The sequence below is a fragment of the Sus scrofa genome, chromosome 3 (genome assembly GCF_054392235.1).
Source record: "Sus scrofa isolate SSC_HxYL_T2T_F1_AM1 chromosome 3, Sscrofa_HxYL_maternal_Yorkshire_Landrace_v2.0, whole genome shotgun sequence".
NCBI lineage: Eukaryota > Metazoa > Chordata > Mammalia > Artiodactyla > Suidae > Sus > Sus scrofa.
Window position 1 is genome coordinate 80,178,892 of NC_139385.1, and position 21,428 is coordinate 80,200,319.

At 43.5% G+C, this 21,428-nt stretch overlaps 1 protein-coding gene across 1 annotated transcript in view; it reads left to right on the top strand.

Moving 5' to 3' along the window:
* The window catches only part of TACR1 (tachykinin receptor 1), a 181,264-nt gene extending 169,130 nt beyond the window's left edge, over positions 1-12,134 (top strand). Inside the window, exons 4-5 of the mRNA XM_021087317.2 lie at positions 7,204-7,400; positions 8,921-12,134. Coding sequence (XP_020942976.2) covers positions 7,204-7,400; positions 8,921-9,212 — 489 coding nt within the window. The 3' untranslated portion in view covers positions 9,213-12,134. The remainder of the gene's footprint in view (positions 1-7,203; positions 7,401-8,920) is intronic.
* The last annotated feature ends 9,294 nt before the right edge of the window (positions 12,135-21,428 follow it).

Consider the following 21,428-nt stretch of genomic DNA (forward strand, 5'->3'; position numbering starts at 1 on the left):
TGCTTCTATTTCATTGATTTCTGCTCTGATCTTTATGATTTCTTTCCTTCGACTAACTTTAGGTCTTGTCTGTTCTTCTCTCTCGAGCTGCTTTAGATGTAAAATTAGCTTGTTTATTTGAGCTTCTTCTTGTTTCCTGAGGTGGGCTTGTATTGCTATAAACTTTCCTCTTAGAATGGCTTTTGCTCCATCCCATAGGTTTTGGAGTGTCGTATCTTTGTTGTCATTTGCTGCTAGGTATTTTTTAATTTCCTCTTTGATTTCTTCAGTGATCCATTGGTTGTTTAGTAGCATGTTGTTGAGTCTCCACGTGTTTGTGTTTTTTGCAGTGTTTTTCCTTGTTGTTGATTTCCGGTAGTATAGCATTGTGGTTGGAAAAGATGCTTGATATGATTTTAATTTTCTTAAAGTTACCGAGGTTGGATTTGTAGCCCAAGATATGATCAATCTTAGAGAATGTTCCATGTGCACTTGAGAAAAATGTGTATTCTGTTGCTTTTGGATGAAATGTCTCATAAATATCTATTAAGTCCATCTGGTTCAATGCTTCATTCAGGGCCTGTGTTTCCTTATTGATTTTCTCTCTGGTTGATCTGTCCATTGCTGTAAGTGGGGTGTTAAAGTCCCCCACTATGATTGTGTTATTGTCGGTTTGTCCTTTTAAGGTTGTAGGCAGTTGCCTTATATATTGTGGTGAACCTGTGCTGGGTGCGTAGATATTTAAAATTGTTATATCACCTTCTTGGATTGATCCTTTGATCATTATGTAATGTCCTTCTTTGTCCCTTTAAATGTTCTTCATTTTAAAGTCTATTTTGTCTGATATGAGTATTGCTACTCCAGCTTTCTTTTGATCCCCGTTTGCATGAAATATTTTCCTCCATCCTCTCCCTTCAATTTGTTTGTGTCCCTAGAAGTGAAGTGGGTCTCTTGAAGACAGCATATATATGGGTCTGGTTGTTGTATCCATTCAGCCAGTCTATGTCTTTTGGTTGGGGCGTTTAGTCCATTAACAATTAAGGTAATTATTGATATGTATGTTCTTATTGTCATTTTATTAATTGCCTTGGGTTTGCTTTTGTTGCTCTTTTTTCTTTCCTTCTTCTCTTGTTCTTTTCTGCCTATAGACGTTCCTTTAGTATTTGTTGTAAGGCTGTTTTAGTGTTGCTGAATTCTCTCACCTTTTGCTTATCTGTGAAGGTTTTGATTTCTCCTTCAAATCTGAATGAGAGCCTTGCTGGGTAGAGTAATCTTGGTTGGAGGTTTTTTCCTTGCATCGTGTTAAGTATATCATGCCACTCCCTTCTGGCCTGCAGAGTTGCTGCTGAAAAATCTGCTGATAACCTTATTGGGGTTCCCTTGTATGTTACTTGTTTCTTTTCCCTAGCTGCTTTCAAGATTTTCTCTTTGTCTTCAATTTTGGTCAGTTTGATTAGGTTTTAATTTTGGTCAGTTTGTACGTGTCTCAGGGTGTTCCTCCTGGGCTTTATTTTATATGGTACTCGTTGTGCTTCCTGGATTTGAGTGAGTGATTCCTTGCCCATGTTAGGGAAGTTCTCGGCTATTACCTCTTGGAATATATTTTCTGTCTCCTTCTCTCTCTCTCCTTCTTCTGGCACCCCTATAATACAGATGTTGGTGTGTTTAACATTGTCCCAGAGTTCTCTGAGACTCTCTTCATTTCTTTTCAGTCTTTTTTCTCTTTTCTGCTCCACATCCATAATTTCCACTAATCTGTCCTCCACCTCACTTATTCATTCTTCTGCCTCCTGTATTCCTTTTTTTTTTTTTTTTTTTTTGTCTTTTTGCCTTTTCTAGGGCTGCTCCTGCAGCATATGGAGGTTCCCAGGCTAGGGGTTTAATCGGAGCTGTAGCCATCGGCCTACACCAGAGCCACAGCAATGCGGGATCTGAGCCGTTTCTGCAACCTACACCACAGCTCATGGCAATGCAGGATCCTTAACCCACTGAGCAAGGCCAGGGATTGAACCCACAACCTCATGGTTCCTAGTCAGATTCGTTAACCACTGCACCACCACAGGAACTCCTGCCTCCTGTATTCTGCTGTTGGCTGCTTCTAGCGAATTTTTTATTTCAGTTATTGTATTTTGCATCTCTTCTTGTTTAAAGTTTATATCTTGTATCTTTTTGGTCAGTGTTTCCTGTAAGTTATCCATCTTTGCCTCCAGCTTATTTCCAATGTCTTGCATCATCTTCAGCGTCAATAGTCTAAAGTCTTTTTCCTGGAGGCTAAGAATCTCCTCCTCACTTAGCTGATTTTCTGGGGTTTTTCTTTTCTCCCTCATCTGAGTTATAGTTCTCTGTCTTTTCATTTTTATAGGTTTTTGGTGTGGTGACCTTTTTACAGATAATAGAGTTGTAGCCTCTCTTACTTCAATGTCTGCCCCCTGTGGCTGAAGTCGGTATGGGGGGCTTGCTGTAGGCTTCCTGATGGGAGGGGCTGATGCCTGCCCACTGGTAGGTGGAGCTGATTCTAATCCCTCTGGTGAGTGGGACTTAGTCTCTGGATGGGATTAGAGGCAGCTGTGTGCCTGAGGGGTCTTTAGGTAGCCAGTTTACTGAGGGGTGGGGCTGTGATCCCACCTGGATTGTTGCTTGCCCTGGGGCTTCTCAGCACTGACTGACGGGTGGGGACAGATTTTCCCAAAATGGCCCCCTCCAAAGAAAGGCAGCTGCTGAATATTCCTGAGAGATTTGCTTTCAATGTCCTTCCCTCACAGCAAGCCACATTCACCTCTGTTTTCCCAGGATGTCCTCCAAGAACTGCAGTCAGGTTTGACCCAGATTCCTATGGAGACCTCACTCTTCCCTGGGACCCAGTGCATGTGAAAATCTGTGTGTGCCTTTTAAGAATGGGGTCTCCGTTTCCCCTAGTCCCATGGAGCTCCTGCGCACAAGCCCCACTGGCCTTCAATGCCAGATGCTCCAGGGCTCTTTCTCCTGTGCCAGATCCCCACACAAGAGAGTTTGATGTAGGGCTCAGAACTCTCACTCCTGTAGGTGAGTCTCTGTGAACCAGTTAGTTTCCAGTCTGTGGAGCTTCCCACCCAGGAGGTATGGGGTTGTTTATATCATGAAATCGCCACTCCTACCTCTTGATGTGTCCTCCTCTTTTTCTTCTGGAATAGGACATCTTTTTTAAGGTTTCCAGTCTATTTGGGTGAAGAGTGCTCAGTCTTTAGTTGTGAATTTTGTTGTTTTTAGGAGAGAAGTTGAGCTCCAGTCCTTCTATTCCGCCATCTTAATCCTGTCTCTATATACAGTAGTGTGTATATGTTAATCCCAAATCCCCACCTTTTCCTTTTGGTAACCATAAGCTTGTTTTCAAAGTTTGTGGGTCTGTTTTTGTTTTGTAAATAAGTTCATTTGTATCATTTTTTGATTCCACATGTAAGTGATAAAGATATCGTATGATATTTGTCTTTGTCTAACTTACTTCACTTAGTATAATAAACCCAAATCCATCCATGTTGCTGAAAATGGCATTATTTCATTTTTTATGGCTAAGTAATATTTCATTGTATATAAGTGCAACATCTGTTATAGTCATTCTTCTGTCAATGGACATTTAGGTTGCTTCCATGTTGGTTATTGTAAATAGTGCTGCAGTGAATACTAGGGTGCATGTATCTTTTCAAATTATGGTTTTCTCCAGATATATTCCCAGGAGTAGGATTGCAGGATCATATGGTAGTTCCATTTTTAGTTTTTTTAGGGAACATACATACTGTTTTCCATAGTGGTTGTACCAATTCACATTCCCACCAACAGTGTATGGTTCCCTTTTCTTCATAGCCTTTCTAGTATTTATTGTTTGTAGATTTTTGATGACAGTTCCCCATGTTCAATATTTTCAACATACTGTATGTCTTTAGTATATTCCTTAACTACTTATTCTGGATATAGATGATTTTACTATGTTTGTCTTTTAATCTTCCTACTAGCTTTATAAGTGATTGATCTAATACTGTTACTATGTTTGCTTTAACCAATGAGACTGTCTCCTTTCATAATTTTTTATATTTTCTTTTCCACTCAGAGAAGTTTTTTTTTAACAGCTAAAGGAATCCAGTACCTCCAAACTGGCACTGAATTCTTTTAGCTGTTGTTTGTCTTAAAATTTTTCTCTCTCCTTCAAATATAATGATAGTCTTGCCAGATAGAGTATGCTTGGTTGTATGTTTTATACTTTCATCACTTTAAATATATGGTGCCACTCCCTCTGGCCTGCAGTTTCTGCTGAAAAGTCAGTGGACAGTCTTATGGGAGTTCCCATGTATGTAACTGTTTGCTTTGATCTTGCTGCTCTTAACATTCGGTTTTTATCTTCAACCTATGCCATTTTAAGATAAAGTGTTTTGGTATGGACTGCTCTGGGTTCCTCTTGTTTGGGGCTCCTTATGATTCTTGGACCTATCTGTGTCCTTTCTTGGGTTAGGAAACTTTTCAGCTATTATCCTTCATATAAGTTCTTTGTCTGTTTATTTCTCTCTTATCCTTCCAGAACTCTTATGATGCAAATATGCTTTGGTTGTCCCAAAGTGAACTATCTTCATTTTTTGTTAATTATTTTCTTTTTCTCTTTTTGTTCAGCTTGGATGTCTTCCAGTCTGTTGATCCATTCACCTGAATCATCTAATCCACTGTTCATGCCTTCTAGTTTACAGTGAAATTTTTTAATTTTATAATAATAGGTATAAATAAATATAAAGAATATATTCTTAAGCTTTGTTTGATTCTTCTTCATATTTTCTAATTCTGTTTAAATCCTCATTGTATTCATCCATTTTTCTCTTGAATTAGTTGAGTTAGTATGATCTTTATGATCATTACCTTAAACTCTTTCAAATAGATTGCTTATCTCTGCTCCATTTAGTTCTTTTTCTGAGGTTCTGTCTTGTTCCTTTGTTTAAAACATATTGTTCTGTCTCCTCAAATTGTGTGTGCTTATGTCTATGTTTTAGGTAAGTTGGTTACATGTTCTGATCTTGGAGATGTGGCCTTATGTTGGAGTGTTCCTATGGAGCCAGTAGCACACTCGTCTCTGATCAGCAGAGCTATATGCTCTAGGAGTGCCACCTAAGTGTGCTGTGTGGGCTGTTCTATTGTGGTGGGGTGACTACTGTGGGCATGCTTATAGGTGAGGCTGGCCCCCCAACTCAGTTCACTGCCAGGTCCTGCCTTGTGTGGTGGCTGTTGGCCCATTGGTGGGTGGAGCTAGCTGCAAAGCTGGAAGGCCCTGAGTCTGGTGTTGGCCCACTGGTACACAGGCCAGGTCCTAGGGTAGATGGCTGCAGATCTGTGGGGGGCCTGGTGGTGATTCTGGCCCATGATGGATAGGTAAGCTCCCAGAGCTAACAGGCTAGAAGGAAGAGTCAAAAAGGGCATTTGCCAAAACCAGCATCCTCATGGTAGAATAAGCTCCCCAAAATTGCTGCCACCAGCATCTCTGTCCCCCAGGGTGGTCCCTGTTGCCTCCAGTCTCTCTGGGAGGCTCCTCAAGGTCAGCAAGTGGGTCCGATCCATGCTTCTGGTTTTTTTGTTTTGTTTTGTTTTTTTGTCTTTTTGCTATTTCTTGGGCTGCTCTCGCAGCATATGGAGGTTCCCAGGCTAGGGGTCGAATCGGAGCTGTAGCTGCCAGCCTACACCAGAGCCACAGCAATGCCAGATCCGAGCTGCGTCTGCGACCTACACCACAGCTCACGGCAACGCCGGATCGTTAACCCACTGAGCAAGGGCAGGGATCGAACCTGCAACCTCATGGTTCCTAGTCGGATTTGTTAACCACTACGCCACGATGGGAACTCCCATGCTTCTTTTAAGTCATTGCCTCTCTGTTGGAACTCAGAGCATGTGAGATTTTTTTGTACACTCCTTAAGAGCAGAATCTGTCTCTACAGCCCTCTGGCTCTGCTGTATGCAAGCCCTGAAGGCCTTTAAAACCAGAGATTCTGGGGGCTTGTCTTACCAGTGCAGTCCCCCTGACTGGGGAACCTGATGTGGGGCTCAGACCTCCTGCCCCTGGGGGAGGACCTCTATAATTATTATCAGTCACCTCCTTGACTGTACTGCATCTCTGCCTCTCCTACCCATCTCATTGTGATTCCTTCTTTATATCTTTTTTTTTTTTTTTTTTTTTTTTTGTCTTTTCTAGGGCCGCTCCCAAGGCATATGGAGGTTCCCAGGCTAGGGGTAGAATTGGAGCTGTTGCCACCAGCCTACACCAGAGCCACAGCAACGCCAGATCCGAGCCACGTCTGCGACCTAGACTACAGCTCAAGGCAACGCCAGATCCTGAACCCACTGAGCAAGGCCAGGGATCAAACCCACAACCTCATGGTTCCTAGTCGGATTCGTTTACCACTGAGCCATGATGGGAACTCCTCCTTCTTTACATCTTTAGCTAAGGAAAATCTTTTCTGCTAGTCTACAGGTCATTTTCATAGACAGTTGCTCTGAAATAGTTGTAATTTTGGTGATGTGAGCTCAGGGTCCTCCTACTCCACTATCTTGGCCACACCTCTTCTAGGTAGTTTTTCTCTGAAGATTTCTTGGGGATAAAAAGGAATGGATTACATTGCCCAGCGTTCATAAGACTTTTTTGTTAATATCCCCTTTAAACATCTGACACTCTTACTGCAGCTGTCCAAATCCTATCATTTCTCTTTCCCTTCCCCTGAATCTTTAAGCCGAGCAGCCTACTCTGGCTCATTACGCATTTCCCTCTGCTGCTTCCTGGATCGTCTCCTCCTGAACACCCATCCCCCTTTGCTCATTAATCTGGTCTCCCTTGGCTTCTCCAGTCATTGCCCAGAATGATATAACACAGTTGTTCTCAAACTTGAGTGTACATTTGACTCATCAGAAGGCCTTGTCAAACATTGAATTCTGGAACCCATACTCAGCTTCTGATTCAGTAAGTCTGGGAAGGGGTCCAAGAACTTGCATTTCTAAGTTCTCAAGTGATAGTTACATTGTTAGTCATATGGCCACCCTCTGATGTAACCAAAGTCCTTTGGCACTGTATATAAACTGTCCTTTCTCCACCTTGAAAGGTGTTATTATAATTACTTCCCACCACATATCACACTGTGCAGAATAAGGAGGCAGGAGAAGAGAGAAAATAACCATGAAAAAAAGGAGGATGTGCTGATGGTCTCACCTGTCTCAACCTCTTGCCAGGTGGTTAAGATGATGATTGTCGTTGTATGCACTTTTGCCATCTGCTGGCTGCCCTTCCACATCTTCTTCCTCCTGCCTTACATCAACCCTGATCTCTACCTGGAGAAGTTTATTCAGCAGGTCTACCTGGCTATCATGTGGCTGGCCATGAGCTCTACCATGTACAACCCCATCATCTACTGCTGCCTCAATGACAGGTAAGGACCCCATCCCCCATACTCTCTCTGGGGACAAGATCATTTACCTATGATCAAGCAGCCAACCCAAAGGAGCAAAGCCAGCTGTAAAGGTAAATGGGAGTGGTAGGGACTACAGAAAACTAATGATCATGCTGTTCAATCTCTGCCGATTAACACCATGCAAGAACATGAGCCCCAAGGAGCTATTTTTTCCTTTTTCCAGAGGAACCATAAATTCATATTTTGTGTGAAATCTTCTGACTTTTAAACACTGGTTACAAAGTCAGTTTTGGAGGGTGGAGGGGCAGGGGCAGATTGAAAACATTTGTCATTGATGCATATAAAGCATGTTGCAAGACTGATCAAGGTCATGAATTTTTTCAGTCTACGCTATGGATCCCATGCACACAGGGTTTGTGCATACAGACAGAGAGTCAGCGAGTGAATGAGGAGTGAGAATCCTAGACTGAGAGAGAGAGAGAAGGGGATGCCACTAATATTACCCACCATAGGGCATCTTTTTCCTTCTCTGATCTCTCATTTTCCTCTTCCCATCCCATAATACAATCTGGACCACTTTTCCCGGTTTCTTCTACCACTTCCAGCAGGACAGGGTAAGCAAAAAGAAGTCATGGCCTTAAAGGCCTGTTCTGCCTTTTCTTGGCCACAAGGGTCAAGAGAGACTTTGGTGTAGATGACAATCTCAGACAAGTAAGAGAAGGGAGAGTCCATCAGGAGTGGTGGTCCACAGGAAAGAATTCCCCATAGTGTGCAGAGACCCCAAGAGGGACTGGGATACCCCGGTGGCAGCTCAGTCATCCAGAGCACACCCCCCACCCCAGCCTCTGTGTGGAAAAGGAGGCAAGAGAGAGAGGGGGAGGGATAAAATACTTGTCACATTTATAGCCAGCAGTTACCAGCCTATAAGGTACCCTCTGTGAGTGAGACACTCAGGTGCTATAAATCTGGGGAGAGATATTCTCTGGGACTTTTCCAAATGATCTTTGAAAGTCTAATTCACAGATTAGTCTTTCTTCTGAGAGCCTCACAACCTGCCTAAACATTTCTAGGTTAAATCTCCCAGCATGTTTTTAAGTAAAAGCTGATTCTTCCTATTTAAAAAACATGGAAACAGGCACTCTGAAGGGACATGATTGACAGAAAGTCAGTGGGCTATTTGAAGGAGAGGACTGAGTCTTGACTCAGTATTGTGCATATGGTAACTACTTAGTGAATGTTTTTGTTTATCCAAAATCACCTGACCTTAAACCAGTGGAGGTAGCATATTTCAACAGCTGCTCTCAGTATGGACATGCACTTCATGTGAACCTAAGTTCTAGTCCCAGAGTTGACCTTGATGATTGACCTTTAAGGGTTTTTGTCCTTAGCATCTCCAGCTGTCAATTATAATAACAAAAATAATAACAACACAGGGTCACATTTGGATACGTCCAGTATTAAGGGGCTAACGCAATGGTGGGAAAGAGGCTATAGCCAAGGGTTACCAAGGGTTACCTCTCCATCCACTCTCTCTCCAGGTTTCGTCTGGGCTTCAAGCATGCCTTTCGGTGTTGTCCTTTCATCAGTGCTGGTGATTATGAGGGGCTCGAAATGAAATCCACTCGGTACCTCCAGACCCAGGGCAGTGTGTATAAAGTCAGCCGCCTGGAGACCACTGTCTCCACCGTGGTGGGGGCCCATGAGGAAGAGCTGGAGGAAGGCCCAAAAGCCATGCCCTTATCCCGGGACCGGACCTCCAACGGCTCTTCTCGCAGCGACTCCAAGACTATGACAGAGAGCTTCAGCTTCTACTCCAACATGCTCTCCTAAACCACAGGGCCTTTGGTAGACACGGCCACCATGCTTTATCTTGTTTCATTTCATGCATGGATAAGTACGCTATATAGAAACCATAAGCAACATCCTTGAGACTTGTGAAAGGATCAGAATCATTTAGGGAAAATATTCCATCCTTGAGTAAAAAACCTGAATTCTTCCATGTCTTTGACCCCCATACGCTGTATGACCTAAAGCAAATCATCCAGCTTCTCTGAGCCTGTAAAATGGGAAGGTTAGACTTGATTTTCTCTGCAATTCATTCCATGATCCTGGAATTAACTTTAATCGCATGTAGGTGCTCATTTCAGGGTGACTCCTGCAGTGCAGATCCAATGGATCTGCCTACCCGGAGCCTCCCTCTTACTTCAATAAAGCTGATCTCAGTCTTGCTTAGATTATTTCCCTTTAGCTAGTGGCTCACACTGCATCAGCCTTTGCTTGATAAGATGAACAAAAGGAGGAACCACAGAAAATCTGAATGAAAGATTTCACCCTGTCTTCTAAGCATCCATGAAAAGAAGGCATACTTCTGCCCCCTTTTGGCATTTCAGTATCTCAGTGCATCATGGGATTGAGAGCCTCAAGTTCAACTACACTGTGTCCCCAGTAACTCTCCTGAGCAATCAGTGCAGGTGGAACATGTCCACTGATACCAACTAATGTCTGTTTTGGACCAAGACTCAGGAGAACAGTGCCATACTTTATCTGATCCTCTCTTATTTGTAAAGCTATGAGGCTGAGTATGTCATCTAGGTGTCCCTTCAAATTTTGACATTCGAAGTTTCAATGATCCTATGAATTTTTGGTTTGTTTCACCAAAAATTTGTAGTCTCAGAAAGAATAGGAGCAGCAAGTCTAGCGACTTAACATCCAGCTCCTAGAGATGTAGGAACTGCTAAGACCATGTATCAATATCCACATACAACATACTCTGATTTATCCCAAACTCTTGAGCACTTTCCTTCTTCTGGAAGACTTGGCCTTTGCCAGAGCAGAGGACTTGGTGTCAAATCTTACTCTCTCCATCAGGCTTTTGCAGGCCGAGTCTCGCAGCTGGAGAATACCATCAGGGAAGACAAACATGTGAGCTCCCTGCTCGGCCTTCTGGGTATTCCAAGGCAGGGGCACTAGTCCCGAGTTTAAGCTTTGTCTAGCATCAGGCATGTGCTCAGATGCCCAGTCACTGAGAAGGGACCCCTGCAATAGCATTTGTGGGAAGATGCCATCTTGCCTCTTCCCTTTAGACGCTTGAGTCTCCCCTTCCTGCCCCCTGGCTGTGCTGGCCTCCTGTCTATAAGAGGTGGGATGACCGATCAACCCTACAGAACAGCCAGTGGGCTGAAAGTCATGAACTTAAAGCTTGGAAACTTTAAGTTTGGGAGTTTCTGACAAGTGAGCATGCAGTTTCTTTCTGTCTCTCAGATCTGTGCTTTGGCTGGACATGGCTGAAAGGAGAAACCCCATGTAACTACCAGGAATGCCTTCCTTGTGGTGTGAAGAAAGCAAGCACATGTGCTGCATCCATCATGTTGAGGGAGAACAATGCTGCACCTGGGGTTTACAGCTTTACCAGCCATGCTCCAACCCTACCAGGGCATCACCAGGCCAGGAAGAAGTTGTATAGCAATAGTATAAGCCAGCAAGACCTGACAGCCATATTCTCCAAAGCATTATGAGAAGGACTAAATAAACCAAGTAAAGCCACCTCAGTGCAAAAATATGAATGGAACACATAATTTAGGGACAACAAAAGTCAGTGCCCAAAGCATTAGTCATACTTCTGATAAAGAATCATGCCATGCATGGGCTTCCAAGGGGTGCAAAGAACCAGCATGATTATGAAGAAGTATCTAAGAAGAAGGTGTTAAGGAGTAGGGGACATCCTCTTTATGAAAGAGGTTAGAGTTGAATTCAACAAGGATGGTCGAGTACCTGTTCTGGATTTGACCCTGAGCTGGGGACACACAGCTCCTTCTGTTCTTGAGGAGCCTACCCATAGGACATTGCTAACTCCCCAGTATTAGTGGATCTAGGCTGCCCAGCAGGCATGCCACCAACTGAGAAGCAGATTCTCCATGGGATTCTAAAGACTCACACTCAACATAGGAACTCAAGGCAAAGGCAGGGAACTTTAAGACAGCTTTTTTGCAATGAGAGCTCTCCCAGCTAAATCCAAAGGGAGATACCAGCCAGACCATGGGACCTAAGGGATGTGGTTGGACAGCATCATCACTGCACCCAAGAAGAGGGAGCAGGCAGTTTCAAATGTAGCAGAGCATTTCCTCTGTGAGAGCCCAGCAAGCCTTCCTCTGGCCCACTCTCCACCACCCATTTAACTTACAGAATTGTTGTAACCTCCTATGGGTAAGGAATTATCATGACTTTCACTATGCATGGACATCATTCTTATCGTAATGTGTCACCCTGTGCTGATCTCCTAAGTGTTTTTCCTTAATGTACTGTTTAGTAGTAATAGAATATAAGACATCGTGGGGTCATGTTTGTTAGATTACTTCCAAAACATGGGATCCAGTTGCTGTCAATGTGCTATTTGTATTGTGCCAATTCCTCTTTTTTTTTTTTTTTTTTGGAGAGAAGCTGATGTATATCATGGACTCACAGTAGGACCATAGCAATTGAGGGCTGGGGAGGGAGACCTGTATGGGAAGAATTAAAGGACAGGAGTCCTTGTCTTCCGCCTCCCACTTGAATGCTAAGATGCCCTGGAATGCCCTTGCTCCTGGAAGGACTCCATGGAACCCTGGGAAAAGGGGACTTGGGAGTTGACCTTACTGACCTGATTTTCAGGAAGAATTGTATAAGTGGAGAGGGGTAATTCCTGAAGTTTCTATATGTTCCAGCCCAGGATCCTAGAAAGAATCTCCATACAGAAATAAAGTATGTTTTTGACTACCTCATGCCTCTTTCTCATCCTCTGGGAACCTATGCACCTACACGCACCTGAATGGACCCCAATACATTGCATAAATGGATGTGTGAACCCCAATACATTGCATAAATGGATGTATGAACCCCAATACATTGCATAAATGGATGTATGGAACCCAACCTAATTCTGTGGCAAAATGGGTTGGCAAGACATGGGAGCTATTTCTGTGCAGGGATCTGGGAAGTTATTGTGTGAAGTGACCAACAGTGTCACCTATGAGTAGAGCTGTGTCCGTTCAGGTCCTCCCAGAAGCAGATACCAAGACAGAGTTCGAAGTGCAAGAGAAAGGTGAGGGGTGAGGAAGGTAGGAAGGGGTGGGCTTGAGACCCCTGTGCAGATCCAACATCTATAAAACGGAGGGAGGGGAAGATAGAGCAGGAGGAGCCTCCATCTGTGCGACAGACCTGAGACAGTCTCAGCTGGCCCTGCAAGGAGAGGGTGCCCAGAGAGGAGCCCCACCCTCGTGGAAATGGCCAGCCTGGAAACCCCAGCATGCTGAGTCACTGACTGGGGGCTCTTTGGGGGAGAGTGCTCTGCACTTGAACGCAGTGGCAGGTCCTGAAGGCACTGCAGCTGGTGACAGGCAGCTGACTGCATGCCCACAGCCAGTTCTCTCCTAGAGGAAGATCTGTGCCGTGATTTCCACAGCTGCCACCAGAGCATTGGCCCAGCCCCCCAGTGTTTAAAAACACATGTCAGGACACCGTTGGCAATGTTAGAAACTTCAGTGGTTAATCTCTGGGCTCTCTGGTAACCTGGAAGGAAGCCCAGGACATAAGGTCCAGCCTGTACCACCTCACCCCTCAGGCACGTGCCCTCGAAAGTATGATGAGCAGCTGTTAGCAGACTTGCAATGACAAAGACTGGAAAGGGCTTTGAAAGAGGGAGTTTTGAGGAAAATCTAGATAGCTACGCAACACGGGTAGTATCAGAAACAAATAATAGACGTTTTGGTTAAACTAAGGCATCTTAAATTAAGGTGCCTGGATAAGTTTCAAGGAATCCACAAATTCTCTTCAAGGTCCCCACAAATCATATGTTCATACATAAAACGTGTGTGTATGTGTGTGTGTGTGTGTGTGTGTGTGTGTGTAATAAAGGGTGCAAAACCTGAATCTTCTCAGAAGAAATCATTTTCCCTCTGCTCTCCAGAGAATGAGAGAAAATAAATTGTTAATAGGAGAAAATAAATTGTTTATAGGCTTCAAGGAGGCTTGAAGCCTTGAGAGCACAGTGAGAAGTAGGTGAACCCCAGGAGAAACAGAGGGACTGCCAGGAAACTGGAAACATCTTTGGAACAAAATCATAATTCACCTCAGAAGCCCAGACGAATTAGAGCTGCTGAATGTCCTTAAAGATGTTTATGACAGTAAAAACACCAAATTCATGATTAAGGGGTGTGCTGACTCTTCCATGGCAGGATGAAAATTTGTAAGCTCAAGAAAGCCTATCCCACGTTACGGGTCAGCAAAGAATATCAGCTGCAGAGTGTGGACATTCCTGTGGAAATACGGGACTTTTTCATTTAGTCCCGTGTAGGCATGTGTGGCCTCATAAACACGAGGTCTCTCCGCCTTCGGGGCTGTTCTGGCTTTGGTGGTCCTCCCTCAGAGCTGCCTCAGCTCCCTTTCATGAGTAAATGGATCTCCTCAGCTCTGGAACCCAAGAGGGGGTTCGGTCAAGGCCTCAAACAGAGGCAGGCGAGGCGGGGACACACCGAGAGTGTTCCTTTCCATCTTCAAAGATGAAGGAGCATCTGACTGTGGAAGGTGCTTTCTGGGACCCCACAGGCAGTGTTCTCAGATAAATGCCCTCGTTTCTCTCTCTGCCCAGTCAGGAAAACGGAGAGGAAGGGGGATGAGGCCATGGGCGGGCATATCTCGTGAACAGCAAATTCACAGCATAAAGTGGCTGTGATCTTCGGTTCTGGCTTCTTTTCCAAGCAGTGCACAAGCAAGAAGAAAGTGCTGCTAGTTAGAAAGAAGTGGCAAAGGGTCTCAGGAATGCCGTGAGCCCCACGGGGGCTGCTCTGCCCCATTGCTCTTTCATGGCCTGTTAGCAGCCTCTGTTCTACCACCTTCAGAGATTTTCACACAGATGCAAACCCAGATCCTTGTCTCTTTCCTCTTCTTCGTCTTCTTTTTTTTTTTTTTTTCCTTGTCTTTTGTCTTTTTAGGGCCACACCTGCAGCATTATGGAAGTTCCCAGGCTAAGGGTCGAATCAGAGCTATAGCTGCCAATTTTTGGAACAAAATCATAATTGCCACAGCCACAGCAACTCCGGATCCGAGACACATCTGTGACCTACACAGATCTCTACCCCACTGAGCGTGGCCAGGGATCGAACCCGCAACCTCATGAATACTAGTCGGGTTCATTAATCACTGAGCCATGACGGGAACTCCTTTCCTCTTTATATGTCTGGTTTCTTTTTGCTCTCCACTCTTTAACCCAACATTGTTGTCATCCCTAGAAATCCTCTCCTGCTAACACACTCCCTGCTGAAATCTCTAGGTTTTAATCCCACGACTCTGGATGCCTTCCTAGTACATAATACAGAAAGCGTGTGGTATAATGGTGAGAACCCACCATCCTGAACAAATTCCCTGTTCCCATCTCCTCAAGTCCCCTGTTGCCCACCCCAGGTACCAGCTCACCCACTCTTTTCTTTCATCCCCTAATCCCCACCTCCCACTCACCCATTTTCTGAAATTAAGAGGTCTTGCAGAGCAAGACTCCTGAGTTAACACCACCATTTATAAAAATCAGCTGAAGCAAGAGATCCAGCCACTAGGCTGAGCTGGGGGACCAGCAAACCCCAGAGGGATGCCAGATTCCAGCGCTGCCATGTCCTAACCATGCCAATATAGGAATTTAAAGAATAATGTTAGTGCATGGAGAGGCCAAGGGACAAAGCAGAGGGAGTTGGGTGAGGCAGTGCATGTGCACTGCCCACGAAGCTCATTTTGGATTTGGTCGCTCTTCTGCCCTTTTCTGATTCCTTGACTCCCATACTCATTGCCCTCTTATTCTATAACCACAACTTAGAGGAGTACCTGTTTTGGCACAAGTGTCCTGTGGAACAATAGCTATTCCCCAAAGATGGCAGCCACCTGGGCTGGTCCAGATAGTCAAAAAGAGATGCTGTTAGGGATGATTATGAACAGGATTCTGTGTTGACCTCAGAAATGCGGGGACTAGCCAAACACTACCTCAAAAAGGGATGCAAAATTTTCTGCTTATTTTATGCCTTAAGGATTTGGTAGCTGATAATTCAACTTCATCCACCGAAGATTTGCTATGATGTAGCAGGTGGCAAGTTTGGAAATATAAATTTCAAGAGCACCTGGTCCCTGTCCTGCCTGTCCCTCACAGTCCAGAAGAGTAGACAGATATACACCATAGTCCAGAACTTCACCAAATGTTGTAGACAGACAACAAAATTTTTTTTTTCTTTTCACAGCTGCACCTGCAGCATATGGAAGATTCTGGACTAGGGGTTGGATCAGAGCTGCAGCTGCCAGCCTACACCACAGCCACAGCAACACCGGATCTAAGCTGCATCTGCAACCCATGAACCAGCTTGCAGCAACGCCAGATCCTTAACTCACTGAGCAAGACCAGGGATCAAACTTGTGATCTCACAGAGACTCTATTGGGTCCTTAACCCACTGAGCCACAATGGGAACGCCAAGACTACAAAAATTTTAAGCCTAATGTTTTCCTCAATGGCAGTGTACACAGTCACTCACAGAAAATGTTTTCCTGTCTCATTAACTTACTTCCAAAGTCTCCCAAGTTTTCTCATACCTGATGGACACCCTTGCTTTTTTAGGTGGTGAAGTTCCAAATTCTTTATCCCTCTTTCAATAGTTGATTTTTCAGTTGAGTTTACTGTTGATTTTAAATTCTCCCAAATCAAAAGCCAGTCCTTCATAAGTCCTATAGAATTTGACCACCACCACCTCCATCCCTGTCTCTCTGAATGTTCCACCTTAGGGCCACAGGAACGCTGAGTGCTCTCTGCTGCCCTCTAGAGGACTCTATAAAAATGCACAGGTTAGGGACTCAGGAATGAAGTATTTTTCCAACAGCAGGTGGGGATGTCACTTTGATGTGTCCCAGGAGCCAGTGCTTCATAAGCATGATTTTCCTGTACCTGGGTGTTTTTTGGATTATATCTTTGAATAAAGAGTACACACGTTAGAATATGTGAACTGGAAATGGATGCCATTCAATTGTGCTTGTCATGCATGTAATCACTTCTGCTTCTTTTCCCACCAGAAGTCCCAGTTTGATTATAGCAGCAGATCGTGGGGCTCTACCATGGACTCCTCATGTGATTATCCTTCTCTCCTCTCTGATCTGAAGATCCCCCATTCCTAAGCATGGTGAGCATTCTGCCAACTCCCAAATGCCCCTGTGTTGACCCTAATGTTTCAGTGGGCATTGTCATAATGGTGGAATAAAGAGCAGCAGAGAGCTACGCCCACTACCCGGGGATAAGCAGAGTAGGGAGCACAATATCCCAGCAACTGCCTCAGAGACACCATGCAAGGCCCTCTCTTTTAAAAATATGGAGTTCCCATCGTGGTGACGCAGCAGTAACAAACCAGACTAGTATCCATGAGGACTCGGCTTTGATCCCTGGCCTCGTTCAGTGGGTTAAAGATCCAGCATTGCAGAGAGCTGTGGTGTAGGTTGCAGACACAGCTCGGATCCCTCCTTGTTGTGGCTGTGGCATAGGCTGGCAGCTGTAGCTCCAATTCAACCCCTAGCCTGGGAACTTCCATGCTGCAGGTGCGTCCCTAAAAAGACAAAAGTAGAAAAATAAATAAAGAACAAGTTTCTCTGCTGCTGATATCAAGCTGTGGCAGGGCAGGCTCAGTTGCCCATCACAACACCTGTGAAGAGGGAGAAACTTACTTATTTTGTGTTGGATGCCTTAGGTTTAGCAGGGCTCCAAGCTATTCTGGCCTTGGATTTGGAACTAGATGCCATGCCTCAGAACTATCAAGCCTCACCAGCTTCTTAACCTTACTAGATGATTGTCATGGATATTCTGTAGATTGCCAGTGCAGAATTCTATCCCTATGTCTCATAGGACACAGAGTATAAATGCTTCAAAGGATGACTAGAGTAGGTGAAAGAGAGCGACCCAAACCCTGGATCTGTGTTCTGGGAGGCCTCTCTTACTGCACTGGGATCAGGGGTCCCAGGGCTGAATAATACGTAATTCTGTCAGCTAGTTTTTCAAAAAGAAGATAACATTGAGGTTATAGACCATCATGCAGTGAACTCAAAACCCATTTCCCAACTATTATCAAGGCAAGATATGTGGATGGCCCATACCCATTCCCATTTGTTCCCCAAGAACTTGAGCTCTCTTTGGCCCTGGGTATTCATATTGCATATGTACACAAAAGAGGGTGGGAGAAGGCACACAGAGTAAGATAGCCCTAAGGTCCTTGTGATCCAGAAAAGTTTGAAGCCTTGAACAGTGGAAGAACAGGGAGTTCCTATTGTGGCTCAGCAGGTTAGAAACCCCACACCGTGTCCGTGAGGACACAGGTTCAATCCCTGGCTTTGCTCAATGGGTTAAAGATCTAGTGTTACTACAAGCTGCGGTATAGGTCCCAGATGCAGCTTGGATCTGTGTTGTTGTGACCATAGCTGGGAGCTGCAGCTACGATTCAACACCGAGCCCAGAAACTTCCGTATGCTGCAGGTGCAGTTATAAAAAGAAAGAAAAAACCAAAAAAAAAAAAAAAAAAAAAAAGGAAGAATAGGGAGTTCCCGTCGTGGTGCAGTGGTTAACGAATCCGACTAGGAGCCATGAGGTTGCGGATTTGATTCCTGGCCTTGCTCAATGGGTTAACGATCCGGCGTTGCCGTGAGCTGTGGTGTGGGTCGCAGACGTGGCTCGGATCCTGCGTTGCTGTGGCTCTGGCGTAGGCTGGTGGCTACAGCTCCGATTCAACCCCTAGCCTGAGAATCTCCATATGCCGAGGGAGCGGCCCCAAAAATGGCAAAAAAAAAAAAAAAACAAAAAACAGAAGAATAGAAGAATTGCTTAGAAGGAAGTAATACTACTAATGATGTTATTCACCGTGTTAATAATGATAAATATTACACTCTAAATCTCTTGCATCAAGCATTTTATGGACATTATCATGTTTAATCTTTACATGCCATGGAATCAATGTTATTGTTGTCCTTAATTTGAGAATAATCATGCATAGAGAGTAACTTGTCTGAGATCTCACTTCCAGAAATGAATCTCAGAATTGCCCAGTTCCAAAGCACAGGTATTAAACAAGGCTCATATTCTGTCCTTTTCTTAAAGACGACCATCCCAAATGTGTTGCCAAAATGTTAATGCAATAAGTAGTGTTTCCACAACCCCATTAAATCATCAGAAAAATGTTTCAAAGACTAAATTATCCTCAGAGTCTCCATAGTCATCCCTACAATTAGGTAAGATATGTGACCTGATTATAACTATGATCTGAAGAGTGCTCATCAAAGATTTCCAGCTGTAATAAATTCATTGAGTAACAAAAAAATTTTTTTAATTAAAAAAAGATTTCCAGCTGTTATTAATCTTGGCACATTGAGACTTGCATGCATAGAATTCCCCAAATATGCCTCTTGCTGGGGGATAAAGTATTCTTTTAGAAAGATAAATATGTTAAGTCATTGAGAAAGATAATATTTGATGAGCCATGGCAACATGGGATCTGAGCCACATCTGTTGTGACCTACGCCACAGGTTTGGCAATGCCAGATCCTTAACCCACTGAGTGAGGCCAGGGATCAAACCTGCATTGGACACTGTGTTATGTTCTTAACCCACTGAGCCACAATGGGAACTCCAAAATCTAGATATTAAGCCTCATCTCCAGAGATCCTGGCTTCAGTAGATCTGGATTTTACCAAGCATGACGGTAACTATGATGCAGATGGCCCATGGAACCACCGGACTAGTCAAAACCAAAATAGAAAAGAGTGTGGACAAAGATCATTGCTTGTCCTATCAGTAAACAAAGGATGCTGCAGCCATCCATCAGCCAATGCAGCTGCTGTGTGCACCAGCTGAGAGGCTGGCCTAAGACATTTGCCTCCAGATAACACTCTAGCCAGATTTATGCATGTACAAAACTTATACTTATGCGGAGTTCCTTTCGTGGTTCAGTGGTTAATGAACCTGACTAGGATCCATGAGGATTCGGGTTCAATCCCTGGCCTCGCTCAGTAGGTTAAGGATCTGGCATTGCCATGAGCTGTGGTGTAGGTCAAAGATTCTGCTTGGATTCCACGTTGCTGTGACTGCGGTGTAGGTCGGCAGCTGTATCTCCAATTTAGCTAGGAAGCAATTCGATCCCTAGCCTGGGAACTTCCATATGCTGCAAGTGTGGCCCTAAAAAGCAAAAAAAAAAAAAAAAAAAAAAAAAAAATGTAATTTGGAATTAAAAGGAAATTTCACCCTGAAAATGGCCAATGTGGGGCTCTTTTACTGCATACACAGTCAACTTAGAGAAAGCTGGCTTGATAAAACATCTTTCAGAATTCTGACCTTAAAGAAACAAAAGCCTTTCTAGGGGGAACTTGCATTTCTCTTCCCATGTTTTTAAGATGTAAATGTCCTGCCTGATCATCTTTGGTACTGTGTGTGTGTGTGTGTGTGTGTGTGTTGAGAGCTTGGTCTCTGCCATCCAGAAGGTATACATACGGTGTTTATAGCAGCCAGTCAATAGACTGGGATTCCAAGCAGTCTTTTGTCTGGTTGTGCCAACTCTCAGGGGCCTTTCTCACCTTAACCTTCATTGCATCCACCTGTACAATGAAGGCCCTTTACTTTCTTGGACTGTTTTGGGAGTAAACTTCCTAGATCTTATTTAGGCAGCATCGTTTATACTCCCTTGTGAGGGCGCTTCTTGTCTCATTGGTCTGAGTCACCACTAAGCTATATCTCACTAATGGCCAAATGATGGATCCTTCAAATTGGAGAAATGTCTAGACTGGTAAATTTTTAGAAAGCTCTCATTATAACTGTTTTATTGGTACTTATGGGGGGAAAAAAAACAAATTAGAAGATGGAAAAAGATATATATATAACGGCCAACCTAACAACTCCCTTAATTAAAAAAATGAAACAAAACAAAAACAGATTGAGAAGCCTTATTTGTGGTCTCCACTTCCCCTAAACAGGTTTAATGAATGCTAATAAAAACATTAGGATAATTAATGTTAATTAGGTTGATTAACAGAGAAGTAAGGAAAAAGCTAAAAAGAAAGTCTAGAGACTTTTTCGCAACTAGGTAGAAATTTTAAGAAGGCCTCATCGCAAATAGATAAAAAATATTTAAAGGGTTATTGTGAATAAAATGGCCATTCATGGGATTAAAATGAAAATTTTTGATACAACACCACCTAAGATTGGATGGGGAACCCCTCTTGGTCCGATATGAAGGAGTCCAAAACAAGTCTGCTCTATTTACCCCAATTTAGTAATATATATATATTATATATATATATATATATATATGTATAATATATATACACACCCACAGGGCTGAAAAAAATTGCACTGAGATATCTGACCAACAGCTGCTTGGACCAATTAAATTTAAAAAGTAAAAAAAAAAAAGAGGGGAGCTGAGTCCCTTGGCTCAACCCCTTACTGGAGATCCCAAAGCCTTTTAGATAAAATTGTGGGAATAAAAGGAAAGGCTTCTCAACTCCTTACAAGACTCAGGTTTGTCGATGGGGTCCTAATAGAAACTAAAGTTAAAGGTATAAAAGTTGATAGACTCAGGATAAAAGTTTATAAAAATTGGTGTATTTCAATGGGTTTTCTATAATATGGTTACATCTCTTTTGCCTAATTACATTGTGGGATAGATATTATGTTTCACTGGGGAACATAATATTACAAGACAGGGCATGTAAATCTGCCCCTCAGATAATATTAATTAAACATACTAAAGGTAATCAATGGAGTTACCTGAACCCACACAATGTGAACTAAAACTAGGAGCTAATATTCAGGGGCTAAAAAAAAATAACGAAGATTTTGCTCTGGATCTAACCTGTACTCCAGAAAGAGCTTCGTTGAATGCCTTATGCAAGCCTTTGAAGACATGATAAATTGAACCCTATTGTTCTAAAACATAAAACTCTTAATTTTTTGTTTAGTTGGAAATCTTCTCACATATATACAAAAAAATTAAAAATATAGAGTTGGACAAATCAAT